The sequence below is a fragment of the Rhea pennata genome, chromosome 6 (genome assembly GCF_028389875.1).
Source record: "Rhea pennata isolate bPtePen1 chromosome 6, bPtePen1.pri, whole genome shotgun sequence".
Lineage (NCBI taxonomy): Eukaryota > Metazoa > Chordata > Aves > Rheiformes > Rheidae > Rhea > Rhea pennata.
The window spans coordinates 27168140-27192312 of NC_084668.1; the positions used below are offsets into that span (position 1 = coordinate 27168140).

A 24173-nucleotide genomic window follows, 5' to 3' on the forward strand; every position below is an offset into this window, starting at 1 on the left:
TTGTCAGTTCTGGGGTACATGTATTTAATTCAGTATATTTGAACTCTCCGAGTAATACAGGGAGTGTTGAGGTATTCAGGAACTATCTCCTGTAGAATATGCAGGAAATGAGTTCTTGAAATGCTTCAGAAAGAAAGAGTGCCTTTTTTTTTTTTTTTTCTCTCTTCAACTTTAAAATAAACACTTCTGCCTGGATCAGGCTTTAAAAGCTGAGGTTTAAATTGCTTTTACAGCACAGTGCAAAATCCTTGTCCTGTTTCTGAAGATGTCTTACTACAGCTGATAGCCAAGGAAGCAAACCTCTGTGATGAGAGGCATCCTTGAAGCTCGCAACGAGCCCCGTATGTTCTCCTATTGCCTCGGTACTACCTGGGACCCATGGCAATGTGGGCTGTGGGTAGAGGGGACTCTTCTGTTCTTTTGAACACCAATACTGGAATAAATTATAACCTTATATGTTAAAATAGAATAATACATGAATCACCCCTAGAGAGAGTAAGTGCAGAATTGCAGGATTCTTTGAACCAAGCGCAGGCCAGCTTGTGTTGCAGAGCTGGTCTCTGATTTCTGTGACGTTCCCAGTTGTCCGTGCTCTCTTTTGCCCGAGCCATTTCACGCGGGCTGTCAGACATGCTGGAGAACCTGCCGTAACTCAGCAGCAGCAGGCTTCCAGCACCCCTTGCTATTTTCTTGGACGCGACGCAGAATAATAAGGTCTCCCAGTCCTGTGTGAGGGTGCTCTGAGATGAACCTGTGTAAGCTGGTTTGTGGACCTTGCCACTGAAAAATATCCTTACACAGAAAGGTAAAACTGTTGCATGCTGTTATCCAAGAGCTTTTTTGGACAGATATTTCTCCCTTGTTTAAACTCATGTGGTCTCTAGTTCTTAAATGCAAATTTTTCAACAGAAAGCCATGGTAAGCAGTTGTGAATAGGTGCAGAAGCAGATGGATAGTTGACAGAGCTTCTTTTCTGGTAGCTGCTGACGTGCTGTAGAGGTGATGAACTTCGTTTCTGAGAGAAAATGCCAGCTTCAATGCTTGCTTTTACTGTTCTTTGCCAGCTGCTGCAGGAAGCACTGGACTTGGCTGTCAAAGTCACTGCCAGCATTTCTGTATCAAAAAAGAGTGAAATAGCCACAAGGGAAGGAAAGGGGAGAGAATAGGAATGTGCCCGTCAAAGCCAGGGACTAAAGAGCAGGCACAGTTATTGCCTCAGAACATAAGACTTGCTGCAGTGTGGAAGGTTTAGACAACATACCCTAACTTGTTTAAAACCCAGAAACAAAGATGCACAGAAATTTGGGAGATCCGACTTTCATCAAAATTTGTTCTGTCCCTCAGAACCTATTCCCATGCCTGGATGCTCTTGCGATTTGAATTGTCTGCTCACTATAGCGTGAATTTTTTCCTTTGCTTTTAACAGACCTGTTCTCAAGGTTAGCTTGTTACATGTCAGCAGGCTCCGTATGGTAACAGTGAGCTATTTTCAGAGGAAAAAGAGTTGTAAAGTATAAGACCTGTTACAAAACAGCAGATGCAAACTCTTGTTGCTTGATTTGGCCATGGCACCAAAACAAGTACCATATCAGACTACTGTTTACTTTAACAAGTTCTTTGGGCAGGTTTATATGTTTGTCTAATTAAAAGCCTAACTGAAACATACATAATACAGGCACATAAATCATCTGCTTTCCTCTTCAAGTATTATATTTCTGAATTTATTTTGGGCTTTGAGAGTTATGCTGCAGTACTTAATGGTGACAGATCTTTGGTTAAGCATATCTCTGAGAGACAAGATATAGAAATACTCAGTTAATATCAACAAATTCAGTGTGAATACCAAAACGGATTGGGCGTGTTGCTGGTGCGGCTTCTGCTGCTGTTTTCAGGTGCAATGAAATTCAGCAAATCCACTGTGTTCCAAGGAATAACACCAAAAGAAATCCTCCAAATAAGAGCTAAAGTAAAGAACCTATAAAATACCAGAACTGGCAAGTGGTAGCTAACAACTGTAAAGATTTTTATCTTGTTTCTGATCAGCAAATACAGCTTTTTGTCTCCTTTCTCCAAAGCCTGAGGTAACTTGATGCTAATAAGTTTTAAATATGGAGAAAAATAGTGACAGCTTTTGACATATAAATTCATTTGAATTAATTTGTTCAAGCACCCATACTCATTTTTACTAGGTTGTTTTCTCAGAGCTCCATGATTTCTTTGACAGATGCCTGCTGATTCTGAAGCTTTGACATTGGCTTATGTCTCCATGTTCAGTTATTAACATGTTTTGTCATTTTTCCCTATGAAGTATATTTGTTCAGAGGGCTGGGGATTGTTTAGGAAGTTATTGCCAGTCTTTATATGTTTGTGCTTTCTGGGGGTGGAGGGAGGGACAACTGCTGCTATCACAAGCCTATTGCGCGCTGTAAGGAAGGACATGAAGCAGCAAGTTTTTAAACTAGTATTAATCTCTTCTGTGGTTTCAGAACGCCTCTGGGAGCCTCCCTGGATGAGCAAAGCAATCCTCTGTTGAAGGGTAAGGAAAGGCTTTACCTACTGAAACCTTTTTTTAATTGAGAATTGTGCTTTCATGTGCGTTCACCTGCGACTTCAGTTCTTTCAGTGACACAAACGACATCGTCAGCAACGGTGAGTTATTCTCATGGCGAAGCAGTGGTGCCCAGGAAATTGGGGAAGAGCAAAAAGATCCTGATGAAGTCTTTCTTCTGGAGTTTAGTAAGCCTTATAAAAACTCCTAAATGAGCAGAAAGGGGACCTTCGTAATTTTTTTTCTTGTGAGCTAGCTAGGTTTTCTAGGTTAGCTAGGTAGTCTCTATGTCTAATAACTTAGATTGCCACACCTGAAAATTTTACTATCTGAGCAGGACTGAATACTAAAGTTCAAAGTACAGTGAGAGTTTGCAGGTAGTGACATGGCATAGAGGAATTACTTGCTGTATCTGGAGTCTTCACTTGAAGCCTTATCCTGATATAGGGGGAGAGAAGGGAATGCCTGATCTGAACTCATTTTTTAACTCTGAAACTTCCTGGTAAGGTGTCTGAAGTTTAATGTAACAGCAAAAGGAACAGGTATTTTAGGTATACCTCCAGGTTTGCACTTAAAGTTAACTTGCTCACAGTTTGACCGGGGAGGGTATTGCTGAGCAGGAAACTGAAGCACTGCTATATTTGTTCTCTTGCACATTAAACTTCCTATGGTATCAAATGTAACTTTTCAGTGCATTTTTAGTGTATGAATAATGCAGGATTTGTAAATACAATCTAGTTACATCCTGTTGTATGAACTGAAAGTGTCTTGTTAATATCTTTACTTAAGCTGTTGGACAGAAAACACTGCAATGTTGTTGAGCTGCTAACTGTACATTTGCAGGCATGCTGGTGAGAAATGGAGGAAGTTTTGAAGATGACTTATCCCTGGGAGCTGAAGGTGGGTGTGGCAGGACTATGACTCTTTTTCTAGAAAAAAAAAATATATTCAGTCAACTGATTTTTATTTTGAAAGGCAGTATTTCCCTTTTGGTCAAAGGTACTTGGTAAAGCTGACTAGAAAACCAGCTGGGAGCACTTAAAAAAAATGTGGCAAGGTTTGCTTTTTAAGTTTATTGAAATATTGGTTTTGTTAAGTATTCTGGTCTAACCTGAGCATCAGAGTCAGCCCTGAGTTCTGCTGTCCTCTCATTTTAATATCCATAGCAGCAATATAGCCGATAGCACTCACTGAAGCTATGAGAAAGTTTTGTTTAATTTTTTAATTTTTTTCTCTTACTACTTGTTCTTCCTGTCCATGGGTTACTCTTGGCAGTTATGTATGCCTCACTTCCATTGAAACCCTTGGGAGTGGCATGTGCAGGCATATGGAAGGAGGAATGGAATATCAGCCAAGAAGCAAACCTATTAAGAGCTAAGTGCTTTTAAAAATGAAAAATCCCAAAGCTGAGTAAGTATTTTTGAATCAGCCTTGGTATATACCCTGCTGTCAGTAGCTGCCTTCTGTTTCTTTCTTTCTCCTTCCTTTTTTTAAGGGGAAGGAGATGTGGCTGTTCGTGGACTTCCCTATAGCCAGCTTTCTGTTAGAACTACAATTTCTGAAAAATGTCAGAACTTGTATAGTAGAAAGCCCCTTTCTCCCTAGCAATCTTGCCAGTCTTGCCAAACTAGTGGTGCAGGGCCTGGGAGTGGGAAACAATTTTAATTTTTAAAGACTTTAGACCTGTGAGGAAAGCAGTTGATCTGGTAATGCCCTTGATCTGGTAAATTAATCCCTTACTGCAATAGAGTAAATAGGATTAAATTTTCCTTCTGATAGTCTTTTCCACTTGTTAGATTGCCTGCAGTATAAAGATTTCATAGAAGCTCTTTGTTACTCCAAGCTCTAAGCATGTAACCAAGGAAAAAAGAGTGGGTGCATTTTAAATAAATCATGTCCCCTTTTTTCCTCATTTTTTGCTCCTCCCCCCCATCATTATCAAGTATTTCTATTTTTGAGGTAGAAGGTCATTTCCTTCCTTTGCAGATGACACAGGTCTTAGTACGAGAATTGGGGGCTTATTTTCACGTAAGGACGTGGATGCTTCCGCAGTGCTCTGCTTCCCGTCGGAGCGCAGCAGGCGATGACAGAGCTGTTCAGAGCTGTGCCGCCTGCCCTGCCATACGGCCTCGTTTCGGCTTGTACAGATGGCCTGGCATCGCGCATCCGTCGCTGCGTGAACCCAGTTACCAAGTCAGCACCCTGTGCACGTTTTACGGGGAGGGCTGGACAAGCACTGTAACACTGACACCTGTACTGAGCTGCGAAGCGGTTTGAAAACCCGTGGTTTAGCTATTTAAACTAGCTACCAATAAGCCCGTATAGCTGGGCCTGGCTTCAGGTTGCATGCAAGCTTTTTCTTCTTCTTTTCTTCTTTTTTAAGTTGGGCAGAGAGAGATGGTTTCTGCGTTGTGTATACAGTTGAGTTTCTTAGTGATGTCTCCAAATGAAAAGAAACAAGGGCTGAGGCTGGCATATTTTGCTCTCTATTGCTTGCTTCTCTTGTGGTGGGACTGGTCTAGGTGCAGGGTTTTCCTGGCAGAGCGTTCGACATAGCAACCCTCCGAACCAGCTATGAGAAGAGTAAAGTTGTAACATCCTTGCCTGTCTCCTGCAGCCAGTTTGTTAATGTTGCGTCGCTGCGTTAGAGGACTGGTAATTAAAGGCAAGGACTCAACTCTCTGGTTTGGCAGGATGTTGATTTTTCTAAACGAATAATGCTGCCTGGGATGCTCGCATGTGGAGCCGAAGTGTTTCAGCTTCAGGAAGATACTGTATTCCATATACAAAAGTGGTGACTGGTGCTTGGTATCGGAAGACTGGCCACCCCGGGAAGCCCTTTTTGTGAGTCCGAGTGACTGGTCTCATCAGCACTGCAGCTGGTGTGTAACTTCTGTTAAGAAATTGCCAGCCCCCAAGCTGAGAACTAGCTGTTGTGATTTAAAGACTGAACGATAAAGTCTCCATGCCTGGCCATGGGAGCCAAATTCATTTCCTACGTTCTTTTCTTCTCCTAGCTGAGCAGTCTTCGTGTGTTCTCTTCCTCTCCCTGTCTGTGGAAGAATCCTTCAGCTGGTGATCATGTCTTAAACTGCAAAAAATAAATTGTCTCTCTATATAAAAATTACTAACTTAAAGCATGTAAAATTTCAAGTTAATGTGGTCGATTATAGTACGTAAACTTGTTTCCATGTGAGATTTTATTTTGGACAGATCCTGAATAAACCAGGTCATCTTTACATCAGCTGGATACTAGAAACACTTGATGATCTGACTGTATGGAAAGATAAAAACCCTGTTTATGTGGTAGTATTCAGAAAAGTGTTCACTGGCTGCTTTTTTTCATATCAGTTATGAGTAGTGTAATACTGAAGAAGTCTCTATGTAACTTATTCTTGTTTCTGTACAGCTAATCATCTACGGAGTGATACCCAGATGGAAACATGGTAAACATTTCCTTTTTTGTTTGCTTTGGAGAAGTACTTATATTGGAATGACTAAGGGAAAGGGTGCAGTGGAAGTAGTGTAGACTATCTCAGGAGTAAGGCTGTTTTGTTCAGGTGTGTTTTTGCGAGGAAAAGAGAAGTTACAGGTAGTACATAAACAGTCACTATGAAGTGCAGAAAATGCAGATTTTTATTCCTCTAGCAGACCTGATGTAGGGAAAACAGAGGAAAACCAAAAAATTTTCTAAGTAATTTAGTATGATTTACCTTCTTTCTTTGGCTCACTAATCCCTGCCCATTTCAGAAATTTAAAGGGAAAACTTGTTTTACGTTTCAGAGCAGATGCCCTTTCAGAGCGAGGAGGAAGGACTTTGAGAGAGAGAGAGAGGGAAAGAAAGAGAGGTTCCTGCTTTAGAGGGAGCTCCTAGGAGGTACTGTGACTACAACTCCTGGAGGGACTCTAGCAAATAAGGGCACAGCCTCCACAGGCAGCTCCCTCCAGAGATGGGCTCCATAAAATGGGCTTTTAGGTGAATCTGCTGCATTTCTTAGTGGGTGTTCTGCTCTTTGTGTTAGGACTTAGGCAGTAAAATTCCCCTGCGGAAGGTTTGTCCCAAGAAGAGGTTGGTATCACTGGTACGTTTGAGCAAGAGGATACCAGCTAATGGAGAGGCAACTTCTAGAGATTCAGGGAGGAAATAGTTTGGGATTGAGAAAGAAACTGGCTGGGAATCCTGGTTGGAGGCAGTCTTGCTCCATTTCCTTCGGCCCGGGCTCCCTTATGCTTCGCCGCCGCCTGCCTGGGCGGCCCGCGAGCTCTTCGCTGCTGACGGGTCGCAGCCTCCGTCGCGCTGCAGGAAGCAGTGGGAGTGAGGCAGCCGAAAGCCGCTCTGCAGCCAGCGGCGAGGTGGGACTAGGCAGCGGGCCGCTCGTGGGGGTCCCATCGGAGGCGGTAGCAGTGCAGGGAAGGGAAGGGCGCTGAGGTCGGGCTTCCTCCTTGGAGGTGGGTGGGAGCCGGTGGGGAGGGACAGCGCTGCAAAGAGCAGGAGCTTGTTTTCTCGGCTTGCGTTTGCCTTCAGTTTCTTAAGAGTATTCGTATGTTTTTACGGAGGCGTCTCAGTTTTGTTACTCCAGTGTTACTCCATTTCAATAAATGACATGGCTAATATAAACCAGATAACATTGAACGGGAAAAGAGAAATTCAGCAGGATTGGAGACTTCGTTCTCCTCAGACTGAGAATTGAATTACTGAAAGAAACCAGTTTATCACAGTGGTCTTCTCCATTTGTCTTGACAGCAATGGTATGTTGGCGAAGGAGAGAAGACTTCAGTTTCACCAGAAGGGGAGAAGTATGAACTCCACAGGGTCTGGAAAAAGCAGTGCAACTGTTTCAAGGTAAAAGAGTATTATGCTTTGAAGGTCATGGCACAGTTCAGTGGAATTTGGCACTGTTTTGCTGGCAAAATTTCTTCTGTTCCTGACTTAAATAGGTTTGGCTTGATTTGTATGTATTGTTGTATTTAGTAGCTGAGAAGAGAATTTTCATTTGGTTGCTTGAAAAACTGCTATTTATTTTCATTTGTGATTCGCAGTAAATAATTACAAATGGACCTAAACCTTAGAAATGTTTGAAATCTTAATGCTGTTTTAAAATCAGTGATCTGCAGAATAAGGGTTGCCTTTAATAAATAACAAGATCAGATTGGAAATGCAGCTGGGCTGATGTTTGTGGTGGCATGAACTAACATTTCAGATGCAGATATCTCCAAAATTATTTCCTAAAATCAACAGAGCTGTAGGAGTCAAAAGTTCAATGGGCAGAGCTGGATAGTGAGCTGAGTTAATAATTGGGCAGAAGAGGCAGTGTCTTAAAAGGAGACACGTGGATAGCAAACATCTTTTCATTTTAGTGTTTCTGAATTACTGGAGCTTTATGAGGAAGACCCAGAAGAAGTGCTCTATAACCTTGGATTTGGAAGAGATGAACCAGATATTGCTTCAAAAATTCCAGCAAGATTTTTTAATTCATCGTCATTTGCCAGAGGGATAGATATCAAAGTGTTTCTGAATGCTCAAATGCAGCGCATGGAAGTGGAAAATCCAAATTTTGCTTTAACAAGTAAGTATGTTTTTAAAGTAAAGTTTATTATCATTTTGCTTTTAAAGTACGTAAACAACCTCAAAAGAAAATCTATATCTAGTGTGCCTGCAAAAAACCCTTTACAATCTGAAAATGAAATTCCATTCAGAATCTGTAATAAAAATCTTGCTTCGTTTTAATTATGGCAAGCAGTGACCATTAGTGTTATACAACTGGGGATGAAGGAAATAGATTTATAGTGAGGAGGAAAGTAAAAGGCATCGTGTAAGAGCTGTTGGTTTCTCTTGTGTGCATTGTTCTTCTCTTGCTTCTAAGCCTAACTGCCGAGGTAGCTATTTATAGCACTGAAACAAATAGAAATACCTGTCTTTCATGAGTTCTTCAGTATCAGGTGAGATTTTTGAAAGCACTCAGCGTGACCTACTTCTGTAGTTGTTAAAATCTGTGCCAGTATCTCCACTGACTTTGCTGGGAGCTTTGTTCAGTCAGTAATGAATGTTTCTGAAATGCAGGCGTAGCTGAAATTTCCTGTTGTAGATGGGAGATGGCAATCAAAGTAATCTCTTTTCTTGTTCTTGCTAGCACTTTGTAAATTAATTTCGAATTGCATACCTTTGTCCGTTCTTGTTTTGTGAAAGCTGCCCATGCTGTTTTCTTTGTGCATTTATCAAGTGATCTGGCAGAGATTTTTCTGTTCCTTAATACTGTATGGTATCTGTTTCAGGTTACAGGACTAGACAGCATTTGGTCAATCTTGGGGATCCTTCATATAAGAAGGAGATTTCAGGTGGGCTGAGGGACAGGTTATGATGAAAACTTCACTCTCAAATGCGAAGACAGGAGCTATCTGTGAACAGTCACGTAGAGCTTGATCAACTGTTCTGAGATGTGGTGACACCAGACCTTCTCGTAAACTTTGCCTTATGCTTTGTTCTCGTGCAGGTCGTTTTCGTCAGATTGAAGTGCTTACTACTGTGGCCAATGCCTTTTCTTCTTTATATTCTCAAGTATCTGGGACTCCATTACAGAAAATTGGCAGTATGAATTCAGTGTCTTCCAGCAAAGAGGCATCCAGCCCTCCCCCTTTAAACCGAAGCAATACAGCCAGTCGACTAATGAAGACCTTGTCAAAGCTCAATCTGTGTGGTGCACAGCAGGCAGAGAGTGGCAGCTGCTCAACTCCGTCACCTGTTGACAAAGGGAAAAGTCCAGTGGAACGAGGGAGTGAGGAAAATGATGTTAAAAATGAATCTAAATTACCAAAACACTCTAAAAAGAAAGACTCCTCTTCTTTGCTGGCTACTGTAAAAGAGGAGATGGCCACTTACCAGACAAATACTGCAGACATACACAAACCTGCAAGTCTTCCTGCTGGAACTAATGATATGCAGGAGAGCACTGTGCCCTCAGCAGATGTGCCAAATAGCAAGTTGGCAAGCCCCTGGCACAGATCATGTGAAGAATCTCATCTTCTGGACTCTCCTAACCTTAGCAGTGATTCTAATACATCTAGTGAGTCAGAAAGTAGCAGTCAAATACAAAGGCCTCATATGTCTTCGTCAGGTAAAGAATCCTGCGCTCCTATAGCAAATCCATCCATAATGAATCTAATGCTGCCACAGAAGGACTCCTTTGAGATGGAAGAGGTAGGTAGAAATAAATGTCTTTGGTTTTGCATGCGGTTTACACAGTATGGTGGTTGACAGCAGAGAAATGTTCCCTCCGATGCGTTTGATGGTGTTTTCTCATGAATGCGTTTCTCAGGAATGCATTCTCATGAAGCATTTCTCAGGAATGCTTCAGATTCTCTGAATGATAGGAAAATTGTCACTTTCTCTTGAAAGACTAATCAGTCTTCCCATTGAAATGACTTTATTTTATTATTCCTGATAATCTACATGAATCTTCTCATTCTTTTTCGATTGAGTTAAGGTGATTACAGTCACTGACAAAATTTCATATGAACTTTTCCATTCCTAAACGACCTTTTCCTGTGAAAAGTAGATGTAGGTTGTGCTGTATATACGTAAAAGACTTTGCTTTTAAATTTTTACTTTGTTTAAATTGCTTACTGTAAGTATTTACTTATTGTTGCCTAAAAGTACATTCAGTTTATCAGTTGTTCCTGGTTAAGGATAAATTTATGGATGAAACAAGAGCCTTTTGCATTAAAGGGCAAAGGGCTATCGTGTAGGGTAAGGTTCTCATCTCAGGTAGGTTTGGTTTGATGACAATCTACTGCATGTTGCCTTGTTTATTCTTGAAGAGCCAGTGTACTAGAAGTAATGTTTGACTTGCCTTTTGCTGTGGCTTAGTTAAAAATTCTGTTAGCTGCGTGTTGCTATTCATAAATGCATTTATCCATTTTATTTCTGTGATAATTTTCCCAAAGGGATTTTACTCAGGTTTCTGTAAGTGATTTGTTTATTAGGCTAGTAAATGTGCAGCCTACAAATTCAAAAATGCAATTTTCTGCATAGACTCGCCCTTTCAATTACAAGATCTGTCTGAAGTCAGCAGATGTTTTTGTGGACACATTTCTAAGTGGCCGTTGTTGAAAAAGTTAACTGCTGAATTGTTATCCATGTGAAATAGTTATGTGAAATGAAGGATTGGCATCCTATTGTTGAAACGGGTGAAGAAAATAGGTGAATAGAAAACTCCTGAAGTCTTGCAGCAAATGGCAAAGGCTATTTTCAATTTTGCAGACACTGTGTGTAACGTAGTACTGGCGTTGCAGGTTTTTGAGGTCCTTTTAGAGAAACTAAAGTTGTTGCTGAAGGCACTTCTCAAGTAGAGAGAAGTAGCCCAGCCTCTCTCAGTTCCTGCCATTTATCTGTACCTGTGCCATCACCGACCTGTTGTGTGGCCATCTACTGAACCAGAACAAGGAACAGCTGAGGGGGGAAAAAGAAACCCGGCGTGTTCCGATTTTCTTTATTTTTCCTGGCCTAATTTTCAGCTGGATTATTTTCTTGATCCAGTTCGTGTAGCTACGCAGATGTTTGTGTTGGCGCAAAGGGAGCGGTCTGTGTGGTGATGCGTTTTGCTACGTTCTTGATAGTCAGGCTGGTTTCACACACCCCAGGGGAGAAACGCGTTTCCTGGTTTTTGTCACTCTTGAGCAAAGTGAAACAAACAAACAAAAAGCCAGGCAGCTTCCCTGGAATTTTCTTTCAGAGTAAGTTGGACTGTAAAGGGTTATGAAATGAAGACAACTTCGACTAAATTTTGTACAAGCCAAACGCAATGCGTTTGCGAAGTTTTGGTTGACATACTTTGCAGCGGTGCCAGTGCATAAACACAGCTGTTTTGGCAAGCCGACATATGATGTGGGATGGAATTGTGGTGAATTTTTGTTTACGCAATATAACGTATACATATCAACTGCTTTCAGATTCCTGGGAGAGATTCGGTTTTGGTAAAGAAACTTTAGAACAATACCTGGCAGCTTGATTTTTTTTTTTTTATTTTTTATTTCCCCCTGCGTGTCTCTAACTGGGGTATAAAGAGCAATAAGCAGTGTTAGCAGTGGTGACAGTAGCTCCTCCCACTGCGCTCCCAGCTTGGTTTGGAGTGCAGTCATACATGAAAAGAGGACTGATACAGCGAGGAAGCTCTTTCCACACTTACTAGTGCCTCAGCGGCTTGGGCACCGCTAGGAAGTGTGCTGCCGTGAAGATAGCTAGCGTGGCATGAGTCAGGGCAGGATTTCCCCCCAACACCCTCTCCCGAGTGAGCCAGTTGGAACCGCTAAGGCCATTAAGTCCATGTTGGCTAAAGAGAAGGGGAAGGAGAAGGGGAGACTGCTGTGAGCTGCGGTTGCCGCATAGCTGACATAACCGGGTGCTGCATCTCGGCCAAGGACAGCAGGTGGAAGGTATTTAGATGAGAAGGGGCTGGGCGGTCCGGAGGCTGCAAATTTAGCTGTTGGAAACTGGGAGGTTGAGGAGAATCAAGATACATTTCCTGGAAGGCCAGTCCAGTCAAGGATCCTGTAAGATTATTTGTTATTGTTACTGTTTTTTTTTTTTTTTTTTTTTTTTTTTTAAACAAGGACGGATTGCATAAATTTAACTGATGAGCTGCCTCTATACTGCATTTTCATAAAATAATCATTCACCCTTTTGGTACAGCCTTCATCTCCTACAAGAATAGGAGCCTCTCTATTGTACAAGAGTAATTCACTTACTAATGGTGAAGAGTTCAGGCTGAGTACCTCTTGAATCGCTTAGGTTTGAGAGGATGCGCCCTTGTGGATGCAATGCACACTGTTTGGGATTTAAAACATTAGTATCCTGATTCTGGATTTTTAAGTTTTTCACAAATGGAGGTGAAGTTGTTACTGCTTGAAATGCTTCCATTGCTTAATTTTGAAATTAGGCAGGCAGTCTGTTAGAGGGAAGGGTGGGAGGGTTATTATTTTTAGTTTGGACTTGCATGTGAACCATTGGGTTTTTTGTAGCGCACAAAAGAGAAAATGTGTTCTAGCTTTCAAACTAAACAAAGGCCTTCCTGTTCAAATTTCAAACTTATTCTTTTCATTGTTTTAACAGTTGTCCAAGAACTGCTTTCTTAATAAGACTGTTTCATAAAATAATGAAGTAACAGGATTAATTTTCCATATATTGTAGTTTTAAGTTTTCTTATGGTTCTGAAGGCATTATTTGCCCTTTTTTGTACTGGAAAATATGGGAAGTATTTCCACAAGTAATAACGTAGTGAAGTCTGGAGTAGGTTTTGGCAGGGCCTCAGTTGTTGTGCAGGGTTGGTGGCTCACAGGCCTTGGAGAAATACCTGGTAGTGCAGCAGACGACACTGCTCATGTGCTGATCTCTTCATATACTTTTTCTAAATGTATTTTGGTTGTTCTTTCTATTCAAATAAGGGGCCAAGAATGCCAAATGGAAAAGACAGTACTAGGGTAAAGATGTTTAAAGATGTTTTCATGCTCTTATTTCAGTCTTTTGCCAAAGGGGAACTGAGAATTCGGTACTGTCATAGCTCTCTCTGCATAATGAGTGTGATTGAAGGGGAACTGTGCTCTGGTGTGCCTCTTTAAGAGGTACACTACTCTGAGAACCACTGTTGTCTTACAGGGACATTACTGAATAGCTGAAATAATATTGTTTGGTTGGTGGACGTAGCATTTGCTGTGTCTTCCATTATGGGTCGTTGGATTTTAAAAAAACTTCTACAGTATATGCAGTTCAGGCATTCTGAAGCACAGAAATGTGTTTCAGCAGGTCTCAAAATATTTGTCTCTTTTTATAGATACAGAGCACAGAGGGGGATCTACCACATGTTCCAACTTCTCACCAGCTGGTAGTGGCCAAATCAAGGAAAGGTAAGTAGACTTCTGTTCCTAGGAGATGGCAATCTGCTGCATGTCCTGACATCCCTGAAATGCCAATTTAGATATTTAAAACCTCCAAAATTTTTTTTTCTCCTTAGAAGAAGAAGAAGAAAAAAAGGGGGGGGATCTGTTTCCTTTTCAGTTATACTTAAAATCATAGAACATTGTTGCAAAGTGGCACCCAAATTACAGGCAAGAAGGGCAGCCATTTAACCTCAGTGACTGTTTTGACTTTTGTACTGTTGATGATAGCTCAGAGAAACTGAAATTTAATTCAGGTTGTACAGGATTTTTTTCCCTAGTAAATCCTGTAATTTAAGGTAGCCATTTAAACTAAAACTGTCATTGTAAACCTAAATTGTATGATACATTCAGCTGTCTTCTGTATGCTACTGCTCCATGTGTGTGCTAGCTGCACAAAGAACCAGTGTTTCTACACCCACATGGAAGTCGTAGTCCTTCAAATGACCAACTCTGTGCACTGGCTTTTGTAGCCTGTTTGGTTTGTGCTTTCATCTCAAGCTATTGTTTATATTTTATGGCTTGGGAGAGGGCAAGGCTGATGTTTAAATTCATTTTGTGATAGTTGCTGTTTTTTATCCTATGTTGCCAAGTGAAGCTGGTACTTCGGCAGATACATGTGTGATTAAAGAAGAACTAGAGCTTATTGTATTTAGTGAGATGCTTAGCTTTGCAATTTCTATGTGGCTAGCCAGTTGTGTTTCCTGAAGAATGTGAAAGAGAAAGGGTAACAACTGAAGAGTTCATTTATTTGCTGTTTCATAAATGAATTGACAGTCTTGTGAACTTTCAGCTAAATTGCATTAATATGGTTAAGCATGCTCTGGACTAAGCTCTGAAGGCTAACGACCGGTTATTAGGAATGACTTGTTTTATAGATTCAGCAGTATTTTGTAGAACACAGAGTTGCACTTGCTGGTGTTTCTGTTTTGAATATAGGTCAGAAGGAGGGCCTGCCAGAAATTGCATCTCTAAATGTTCCCAGCATTTCCTGCTTGGTTGTTTTTTTAAAGTTTATGATTACATGCTTTCAAGCAATTGCATGATTTAGGTTAAAGGCCTGGGCAATAAGTTAGTGCAGGCAATGTGTTAGAGATGCACTCTTACAAGTAAGATTTCTTGTTTGCCACGCCTCAGTAGTTATAGAAAGGGTTTTTCACATGGAGAAAACTTAAGGAATTAGGAGCTACAATGAAGGAGTAGAAAAGTACTTTTTTTCCTCTCCCTCTTCTAAAATTTAGATTTTGTGCTTTGTATTCCTGGTGTTATCTCCTTTTTACTGAATGCAGAGAAGAATATGGTGCTATGTTTACCTGTCAAAAAGCACCAGGCAGTTCTAGCAACAGGTTTCAGAATGGCAGGAGCAGGGCATGCTGTCTCACGTTTTCCCCCTAGTGTGTCCCACCCATTTCTGAACCCACTTTGTTTTCATGCCATTGTAGCCTAAAGTTCTCAGCTGACTTATCTAATAAAGAGGTCAGAGCTGATGGTAGAGTCACCAAAAATCTTGGACCAACATTTTATTTAACCTGGAAGATGTGGAATTCTTACGATGTTGTTCTATATGGGTTTCTGTGAAATTGCCAAAAAGAAAAGCATTTGGTGGGGAGCTTACCCAAAACTTTGAAAAATACTAGTCAGTTTTTTTGCAGGATGTCCAGCATGAGACAATGTAGAGGCCTGTTTTCTTGAAGAGCAAGTGCTCACCAAATTGAAGACATCCAAAATTAATGCACACTGAAAATACTGGCCATTGGATCTGAATGTGACATTCTGGTCTCACTAGCAATCTTTTGAAATGGGTTCAGCGTGAAATTCAAGTGCTGGTCTTCTGTAAGAGTGTGACTTCAGGTGACGATTGTCGTACAGGCTCACCTCTTCCAATGACTTTGGCTCTACCCTACATGACTATGGGGCCTACAAACAAAAAGTTGTTCCACATTAATGTTTCCCCTCTAGGTACAAATTTGTCCCTTTTTTCATGTAAGGGTATTTCTGTGTCTGTTAGCAGGGTTAGTGCTGTTCAGTACAGAATGTTATAAACATTGGAATGTCTTTTTATTTCTGCAGAGAGAGCTGTGGATGATTTCTTTGACATTTACAACAGTTTGTAAGGCGTTTTTAAGAGGGTCTGTAATAAGATGTGAGGTATTTGAATAAAAAAAAAAATTCTTTGCCACTGAAATATTCTGGAGACAATTAAGACATTTCTGATTAAGTCTTTCAAGCAAAAGGTGCTTGAAAATGGCTTGCAAGTTATTGTTTTGTTGTAGTAATGTCTCTGTTAAACACTTTTTAGGAGATACAGAGAAATCCATATCATATTGACTGGCTCAAAGTACTTTTTAGGTTTTGTCTTACAAATAGTACTGAAATAGTTTATCCATTATGCCCAAAACTGGAATTCTGGTCTTTGTTATTACAAATATGAAATGTAGATGTGCTTTTGCATGTGTGTGTGTGTTTTTTTTTTTTTGTTTGTTTTTTTTTTTTGTTTTTTAAGGGACACAGTAGAGAAGAATGAAAAGCTTCAGTTGCTTTGCACTGTAAACATGCTGTGCTGCTAAATGTCCACTTAAAAAAAAAAAAGAAAAAAGTATTCCAAAGTTATCTGGAAGGAAGCTTTGTTAGTTAGAAAACAAAATTCTTCATGACGTATTTATACAGCAGCGCCTTCCATTCCAAAAATGCCCAACAAAAAGGACAAATGTAGGTACAACACATAGAGAACAAAGTATTCTCCAAGCGTTGTGATTTGTAAGCATCTAGTTGCTGACATCAATGGCTTTGTGAAATTTTGAATAGTTGCAAAGCTGTTTCTCCTAAGGTGACTTGCACTGATAGGCAAAAGCAGTAATTAATTTTGAAAATTCAGTCCTTAAAAGTGAAGAATGCATATCGGCACTTTCTATCCTTTACTATATTATCATATTTATAGCTCTTTATAAGTGCAGCTCCATAGTAGAGTGAAGATGGGGGAGTGAGAGAATACACTGAGAACAGAATTTGTATCTGGAGGAGTCTGTGCCTAGCTGACCAGAAGCTAAGAAATCCTCAGGCACTCTGAAAAGTTATTGCGGCAATACTCCCTACTGGGCTGGTTTTGGTAGTCCTGTGGTGCAGAGTGTGAGAAATATGGGGAAAAGAGCAGTAGTACCTTTACTCTTGTAATGGGATGCTTTGCAGCCAAGTTGGAAAAGTCAATTTGTTAATAATCTCGTAAAATACAAAGTGCATTAGAGCTTTGCCAGTACTGCAGATGCAAGAGGCATAAATGTTACAAAAGCTTTGTAGGCAGCTTCTGTGTATTTCTCCTCCTTTCCTATGTCAGAAGTAGTGACGCAGAATGTTTAAGATGAGTATTTGATAGGACTGTTTTGGAATGGTGAGAACCACGGTCCACTGGTAGCTGAATATTATTGTGCAGTAGATAACACTGAATTATTCCGTTATTTGATAATGATTAATCTGTGCTCTTGAGTTTCATAAACGGTAGACTTGTTTCTTCATCATCCATTTTTGTTTAGAACTTTGTCAGCTTACTTGATATATTTCCGCATAGCCACTTTCTCTGGCATGTATTCAGCATCTAAAAATATTTTCTTGTTTTACAGAGCTTAAAACAATCATCCAAAGGGCATTTTTGTTTTGTGCTTGGTTCAACTGGGACGTGCATTTGATTGTTCTTTTTTTTTTCTTTCTTTTTTCATCTTGGCTGGTTCCTTTTCCCACACTTTCCTCTCTCCTTAGTGTACTAGCTCTGGCCTACTCCTACTAGTTGAGAAGATTTTCTCTACATAATGTTGATGGTAGCCTCAGGCTACAAGGTTGGCATTGTGCAGTGAGCTTTTTCTGGCAGGTATAATTGCATTAGTGGAGGTACTTGGAAGGCTGCTGAGATCAGAGAAGAGTGTGCTGTGCTATTGTACTTCTTTGTTTTATGTGGAGGAAACTGTCTTTTACTCAACCTTACTGGCAAAAGAGTGTTCATGTTTTTCTTGGTCAAGGGGTGAAGCCATTTGAGCCCCTACAACTCAGCCCTTGGTGCCAAGTTGTTTTGTGTTCAAAATGAAGAGAGAGGATCCGTATCTGATCACAGCCTGCTTCTCTTCAGACTCTCTGTTGTTAGGAGCTGTTTTAACCAAGATCAGAATGTAATTAATTGTTCGTTGTTTTGTTTTGTTTTTTAATGCTTTGCTCTCAGCTGCCTGAATTGGAGATGTCCAGGAGCTGTGGAGTGGGTTGAATATCTGGATCAGTAGCTGACAGGGAGGGTGGGATACAATTACATATTGCTATACCCCAATGTAGTAGTAAATATTTATAGTCTGTACATAGCCAAACTCTGCCATTCATTGGCCAAACAGAAGCTATTTCACTACTGAAGTAGCAGAGATTCCTGTTCCTTAAAGTGTTCGCTGCACCTACATGATATAGCAGATCATTCTGGAGAACGTGAAGGAGTCAAAGGTGAGGTATGGTAGGAAAAGATTTGATACTTACAAAAAAGTCTTCTCTGATTAGCTTTAAAACATTCCAAAAAACTCCTAGCACCTTTGCAACCCTGCAACAGGCTGCGTAAAAGGGGTTTCTCTTTAGGTGTCACCAAGGCTGTCGGAGGCCCTACATGCTGTACAAGGCTGTAGGCACATGTTGGACTGGCCACTTGGCTGACAGTATCTGTCATGTAAAGCTGTCAAGGCATGTGCATAAACAACAAATCCTGTGGAAAATGATCTGAAACACTGATTTTGACTTTAGTACTGTGTCTCACAGCAGAGCAAGAATTGATTTGGGGAGAGAATTTTTTTAGTTTGCCTGCCTCTTTGTGGCTGAGAAAGAAATACCGACTGAGAAGGAAGTAGAAGGACAAGTCAGTGTTTTTCATGAGCAGTAATAAACTTCATAATCGTGAAAAGAGATGTCAGGACACACAGTTGGTAAATTGCTTTTTCTGACCTATTTAGAATTTCTCCCCTGTGGTAAGGCTTTCATGAGAGGTGCTTTTTAAAAAAAAATACTCGGCAAATGGAGAAAGAAACAGGGAGGAGGCCAAAATATGTGATTATTCACTGTGAAGAAGCTGGGAGCTTCCCACCAGCCTCAGCTGCAATGCTAACCTGGTGCTGGAACGCGCTCTCAAAGGTATTAATTGTACCGGGCACTTCACTTAAACTGGACAAGCTCTTATTATTTCCATTGTCTTTGGCAATTAGGTGGAGCTACCTGTGTGGAGGTAAAAAGTTGTTTATTATTGCAGGATATCGTGACTACCTTGATAACAGAACAGCAGCACGACTGGAAAGGCACTCACTAAAAGCTGCATAAAGTAGCTGATAAAAAAGTTTTAAAGGGCAGTTTACCTGTTTGGTTGTTGATGAGCTTCTGGGCATAGGCAGGCTTTTATTTCTGCCTTAGTGAAATGTTCATCAAAATTAATGTTAAAAATTAGTTTTGAGTATCCACTAGTTTCAAAACAGTTTTCATAGTGCATTCCAATGCATTGAGCTGTGAACTGGAATCAATTATATGATGACAGTTAAGAGGTTGAAGGAATGTAGGGAGAAAGCTGGCAGTAAGCTTCTATGAACAGCAGCTCTTGGGCCTGGGGCAGGAGAAGGCAGGGATGTGGAGGCTGCAGGCTGCAATAACCTCATCCCACATCCAAGCTCTCTGAGAACTGGAGATACCTCATGGTTGTTGCCTAAGCTGCCATCTGGCTAAGCAAAACGTTCGTGGTGCCCTAAGGTAAGCACCACACTTGGTAAGTGCCTCCGGTGTCCAGGAGAAAGCACTACACTGCCATGTAGAACACTACTGGAGAGCTCATTGAGATCTCTTTAAAAAGTACTTTGTGAGCTTAGTGCTTGTGCCAGAGGAAACCACTCCTGGGTAGCACTGAGTCTCTTTGGGCTGTTCTAACACTTTATCTAATGTAAGTAGAAAAGAACAAGCAGAAGGATCTTATCTGTAGTGCAGAGACTGAGCACTGGGAATGTGCCTTGGCGGACTGCCAGTTGATGTGTTAGAGCTGTTTTGTGTATTTGACCGCTAAGCCAGTGAAGGAGCGTCTGCAGCAGCTTTCAGAGTCTTGCCAGTCGCTTACAGAAGTCTGAGTGCGTTGCCACCTCTGCTAATGTAATTTTATTTCTCTGGATGGTGAAGGCTGGCAGGACACTAGTGGTCACCCATATCTGTGATTGGGACTGGTGGCAAGTCAGCACATGTCAGTAACGCAAAAGCAACTGTTTCTTTGACTCAGTATGAATTGACCTGCAGTTCAGTTGCGAAGGAAAACAGCACGGGTGGCAACATCAGCAGAACAGAGGTTTTTTCCTGCAACACAAGAAAGAAAATAGGGAAGAAAGTTACTCTACTACTACTGCTGGAAATTTCACAAGTAGAGCTTTGCATAAGAAAAGGTTTTGTACTTTATATACTCAAAACAAGCAAGTTGGTTTTTCTGAATTGTTCAGTGAAGAATTCAAGAAAGAATTGTTATGTATGTCTGCTGCTTTGATGTAAAATGAAAGCATGTATTAAATGTAATTGGGTGTAAAAGATTGGGATTTGTAAACTAATTACAGCTGGGTTTTACTTTGTTTTAAATAGATCAGTTGTTACGGACTGCTAGTCAGCACTCTGATAGCAGTGGCTTCGCAGAAGATTCCTCCACAGACTGTTTTTCATTTAACCACCTTCAGGTAAGCTTCTCGTATCATGGTTGAAATAATTACAAGTTATGTGGTATAGTTGGGGACAGGGAGGGAAGGAGGAATGTTGATGTTTGACTTCTGTCATGACTGTCATCTAAATTTAGTTTTATCAGTCTAGATCCTGGTAAAATTTTGCATTTTCAAAGTTCCTTGTAGATCTGGGTTAAAATTTTAAAGTCCTTCTAATGAGATAAGCTGAGTCTACTGAGGTCTGGAATAAGATTTAAATTCAGTATTTCCTGTTCAGTTTTTGGTGTATATCTTGTCATTGGCTAAGACTCCAGAATCAAGCCGTTCTTCTCATAATGCCAGTGAATGAAGAGGAAGATGAAAGAAATGAAAGAATGTGGCTTTTCTGCTGATCATTTAATTTCTTATATTGCTTTATTGCTTTTGCCTTTCCACTCAATTTTTTGCATATTTTTCTTCTGTTTTAGTTAGCTTTAGCCGCTGACAGAATATGAAAACAATTTTGTACTGACTTTGCTGTGAATGTATACAAATGTTTAGTCAATCTTAAACTCCCATGTTCGTTCTTGTTCTAGTTACTTTGATGTTGGTCCTAGAATTTGCAGTGGTATTGACCAGATACCTCGTGCTTAGGGGATGATTTTGTTCCAGCCAGGTGCTTGGGTGTCTGGCCAGCACGTATATGTTTGCTCAATGTCATACCTAATTTTTTAGAAGTGTTCTCTCACCTCTCCTAAAATATTTACACAGTAGTATCGATGATTTGGTTGGCCTGCCAGACAGCTAGATAAAATTACTCTATGGGCTGGATCTTAGCCTCAAGGCCGTAAGTTGACTGTCTGTGATTTAAACTGTAGTCCAGAGGAATATAAAGAGGGAGGGATCTGGATATCCCAGTAATTTCATTTCTTTGGCTTGCAGCTGCTGAAGTGTGTGGTTTTTTTTTTTTTTTTTTTTTTTTTTTTGTGTGTGTGTGTATGTGTGTGTGCTACAGCATTTAGCTCTGCACACACACATTTGAAAAGCTGTGTGGCATTTACTGGAAAAGGTTTGCACCACCCCATCCATCCAAGTTCGCCTTTCTGTTTTGGCACCAGTATTCTGTGCTCTTCTGTTTAGTAGGATTTTTTTTTTTTTTTTTAACAGAGTACCAAAATGGAAGCCAAGACAGTGTTATACTTTGTCTCCCTTAAACATTAACTTAAACTTACCAAAAGCAAAACAGTGATTAGAGGAAATCATGAGCATCATTTGATCGATGTTCTTTGTAATGTGCATAGCAGTCTTGGATGCTGGCTGTAATCTCTTTTAAACTGGGATCGTACTGAAGTTGATGGATGTGTTAGAAGAAGGAGTCTCAGATTAGAATTGTTCATTTCTGATCTTTAGATTGATGACAAAACCTGGTTTTAGTCTGCTTTGACAGATTCTTAAACAAATTCCTTGTCTTATTGGAAGACTAATGGAGTTTATCTGTGTTGGTCATAAAGCAATGAGATTTTTCTGTTTATACTTTTTTGAGTAGATGTATTAAGACTATATGAGACTTGTGGAGTTGCTTAGGCTCTCTTCTGCCACCTTCACTGTGTTATTTAGACCAAGTACTGAGCTGAATTTAGAAAATACAGATGAATGATTAGACTAGGGAAAACAAGAACTTGGCAGCTGATGAAGAACCTGTGAAAAGACGATGAAGGGGATGCAGAGGGTGGGTGTATATTGCTTCTTAAAAGTACGGTAAGTTAGTGCCATCTACTGTTAAATAATTGACTCTTGCAGACATAGCATTCCTTTAAAATGCAGAAGATAACTGAAAAACTAGAACCGTATTTCTGCTCATCTCTGACAACCAAAATAAAGATTTCTAAGGCAGATTCAGACTTCAGTAGAAATAAGCAGCCTAATGTGAGATTTCCAATCTCAAATAATTCTGTGATGTAAAACAGGCTGACTGCACAGGCAGACAGTTTTCCCCATTCTTAGAATTGTCCTGTGACGACAGTTTCATTAGGATCAGTAATTCTTCTCGTTTCTTTGTTTACATTCCCTTATACTAGCCTGGGCTTCAGTGCTGAATCTAAATCTTTAGGTATAGGATGTGCCATGTATTCCTTTGTCATCACTACCTAAAATACTAGCCCGTTGCTCTTTTTTCATTTTTCATTCTGTTAGCCTTTGAAGCTCCCTAGTGCTTGTCTTTTTGCTTCTGATCTACTGCCACTTCTATCCTTCTGGCAATCAGGAGTTTAGAATTTACTGTCATTTACTGTCAGGTTGTATGGATTGCTTCCAGCTTTTCTTCTTTTCTTTTCTTTTTCTTTTCTTTTTTTTTTTCCTCTCCACATTCTCCTTTTGGTTCTGTACTTTAGTATGTTTCTAAGTTATCTTGTACTGTGATTTCCTTGTTCCCTTTCATTGATTTCTCTTGAACACTAAATACATTTTGGATTATTCTTTCTACTCTACCACAGTTCCCAATGAATGTGAACTGAGACTCTTTGCCTGCCTCCTGAGGTGGTAGTTGAATCTCTAGTATGTTCACGGCTCTTACCTTTCTCAGGTTCATGAGTCTTTGCAGGGCATGGGAAGTAGTGCAGACAGTTGTGACAGTGAGACAACGGTGACGTCGCATAGTGAGGAACAGAAGACACCAATAGCCAAGGAGCTTCTCTTTTTCAATAATTTTGAGGAGGAGGATGAAGATGAAGATGATGACGAGGAAGAAGAGGATGTTCTCTCTGAAATGGAGAGACAAGAGGTAGAGGCATCTTCTGAGAACAGAGGAAAAGACAGTAAGAACATTCCTGAATATGAAACTGAACAAAAGCTAGAAAGAGAAAGCAAGTCATCTCATATATCAGAGACCGTTCAAGCAGAGGTCAGCTCCAAAGGAGAAGATATTTCCAATGACCAAAAAGAATTAGAGCTACTGGAGGAAGGCAGTGATGAAAGTGATCTTGACAGAAGCAGTGCATTTGAATTTCCTCAGTACCAAACACACCATATCCTGAAGCCAGTAGAATCCCTTGAAGCTGATGGCTCATTGCCTTCCTCAGTGGACAGGGTCCGTGTGGCACTGCAGAGAGCCCAAATGAAGGTCATCAGCACATCTGATTCCAGAGCAGGACGCACTCCGCTTAAATCAAAAGATCTCCTCAGGAAGCAGAGGTGCTGGTTTGCTGAATCGGGCTATCCTCTAAGGCGATCTCAGTCTCTCCCAACTGCATTACTGAATCCAGTGAAAGTAGTGTCCTCTGTGAATGTTCAATTAACTCCGGGAAAAGAGACTTTGTGCAGTCCTCCTTCTTTCACCTACAAGTACACCCCTGTGAAGGACAATGAGAACTTGACATCTGAGAAGGACAAATCAGAGGGTGAGCTGGCTGCCAGTCAGCCTGTGTGCAAATCCACACTGTTCATTGCTCCCTCATCCTCCAAAAAAGAAGTGTCCCAGAGCGGGCCTGGCAGACTACCCGAGGAGTCCCTTCACTCCAGGGTACAAAGCTGCCTGCTGCATACCCCAGCACACATGTCCCAGTCAGCATGTTCCCTCCACTCGCTCCACTCTGAGTGGCAGGACAGACCTCTCTGTGAACACATGAGGACACTGAGCACCCACAGCGTCCCAAGCATCTCCGGCTCTTCCTTTGGCGCTGCGCTTTCCCCTTTCGGCTGTCCCTTCTCTCCAAGGCATGCTGGATACTCCCATCGATCACATGCCATCAATCCGCCCTCCACTGTGGAAATGCAGCTGCGCAGAGTCCTCCATGATATCAGAAGCTCTCTGCAAAATCTGTCTCAGGTAAGAAGAAACAAATGCAGAACAGCAGTGTGGGGCAAAGGGGTTTCTTACTGTATCAAAACAAAAGGTTAATCTGGCTTTACATATTCCATAATATTCCTCTTGTGGTGCTGCAGATGGAGATGGACAGTTATAAGAGATAACTGTCATTTTGTAAAGTTTCCTTTTCCTGTTAAAACGTATTGATAGTAGAAAACACAATGCCAGAATG

At 40.8% G+C, this 24173-nt stretch overlaps 1 protein-coding gene across 1 annotated transcript in view; it reads left to right on the forward strand.

Annotated features, from left to right (window-relative positions):
* ITPRID2 (ITPR interacting domain containing 2) overlaps positions 1-24173 on the forward strand; it is a 39490-nt gene that overhangs the window by 2500 nt on the left and 12817 nt on the right. Inside the window, exons 3-11 of the mRNA XM_062578434.1 lie at positions 2487-2536; positions 3392-3448; positions 5958-5994; positions 7293-7391; positions 7907-8115; positions 9040-9743; positions 13372-13444; positions 20087-20178; positions 22721-23962. Of these exons, the coding sequence (XP_062434418.1) occupies positions 2487-2536; positions 3392-3448; positions 5958-5994; positions 7293-7391; positions 7907-8115; positions 9040-9743; positions 13372-13444; positions 20087-20178; positions 22721-23962 (2563 nt within the window). The remainder of the gene's footprint in view (positions 1-2486; positions 2537-3391; positions 3449-5957; positions 5995-7292; positions 7392-7906; positions 8116-9039; positions 9744-13371; positions 13445-20086; positions 20179-22720; positions 23963-24173) is intronic.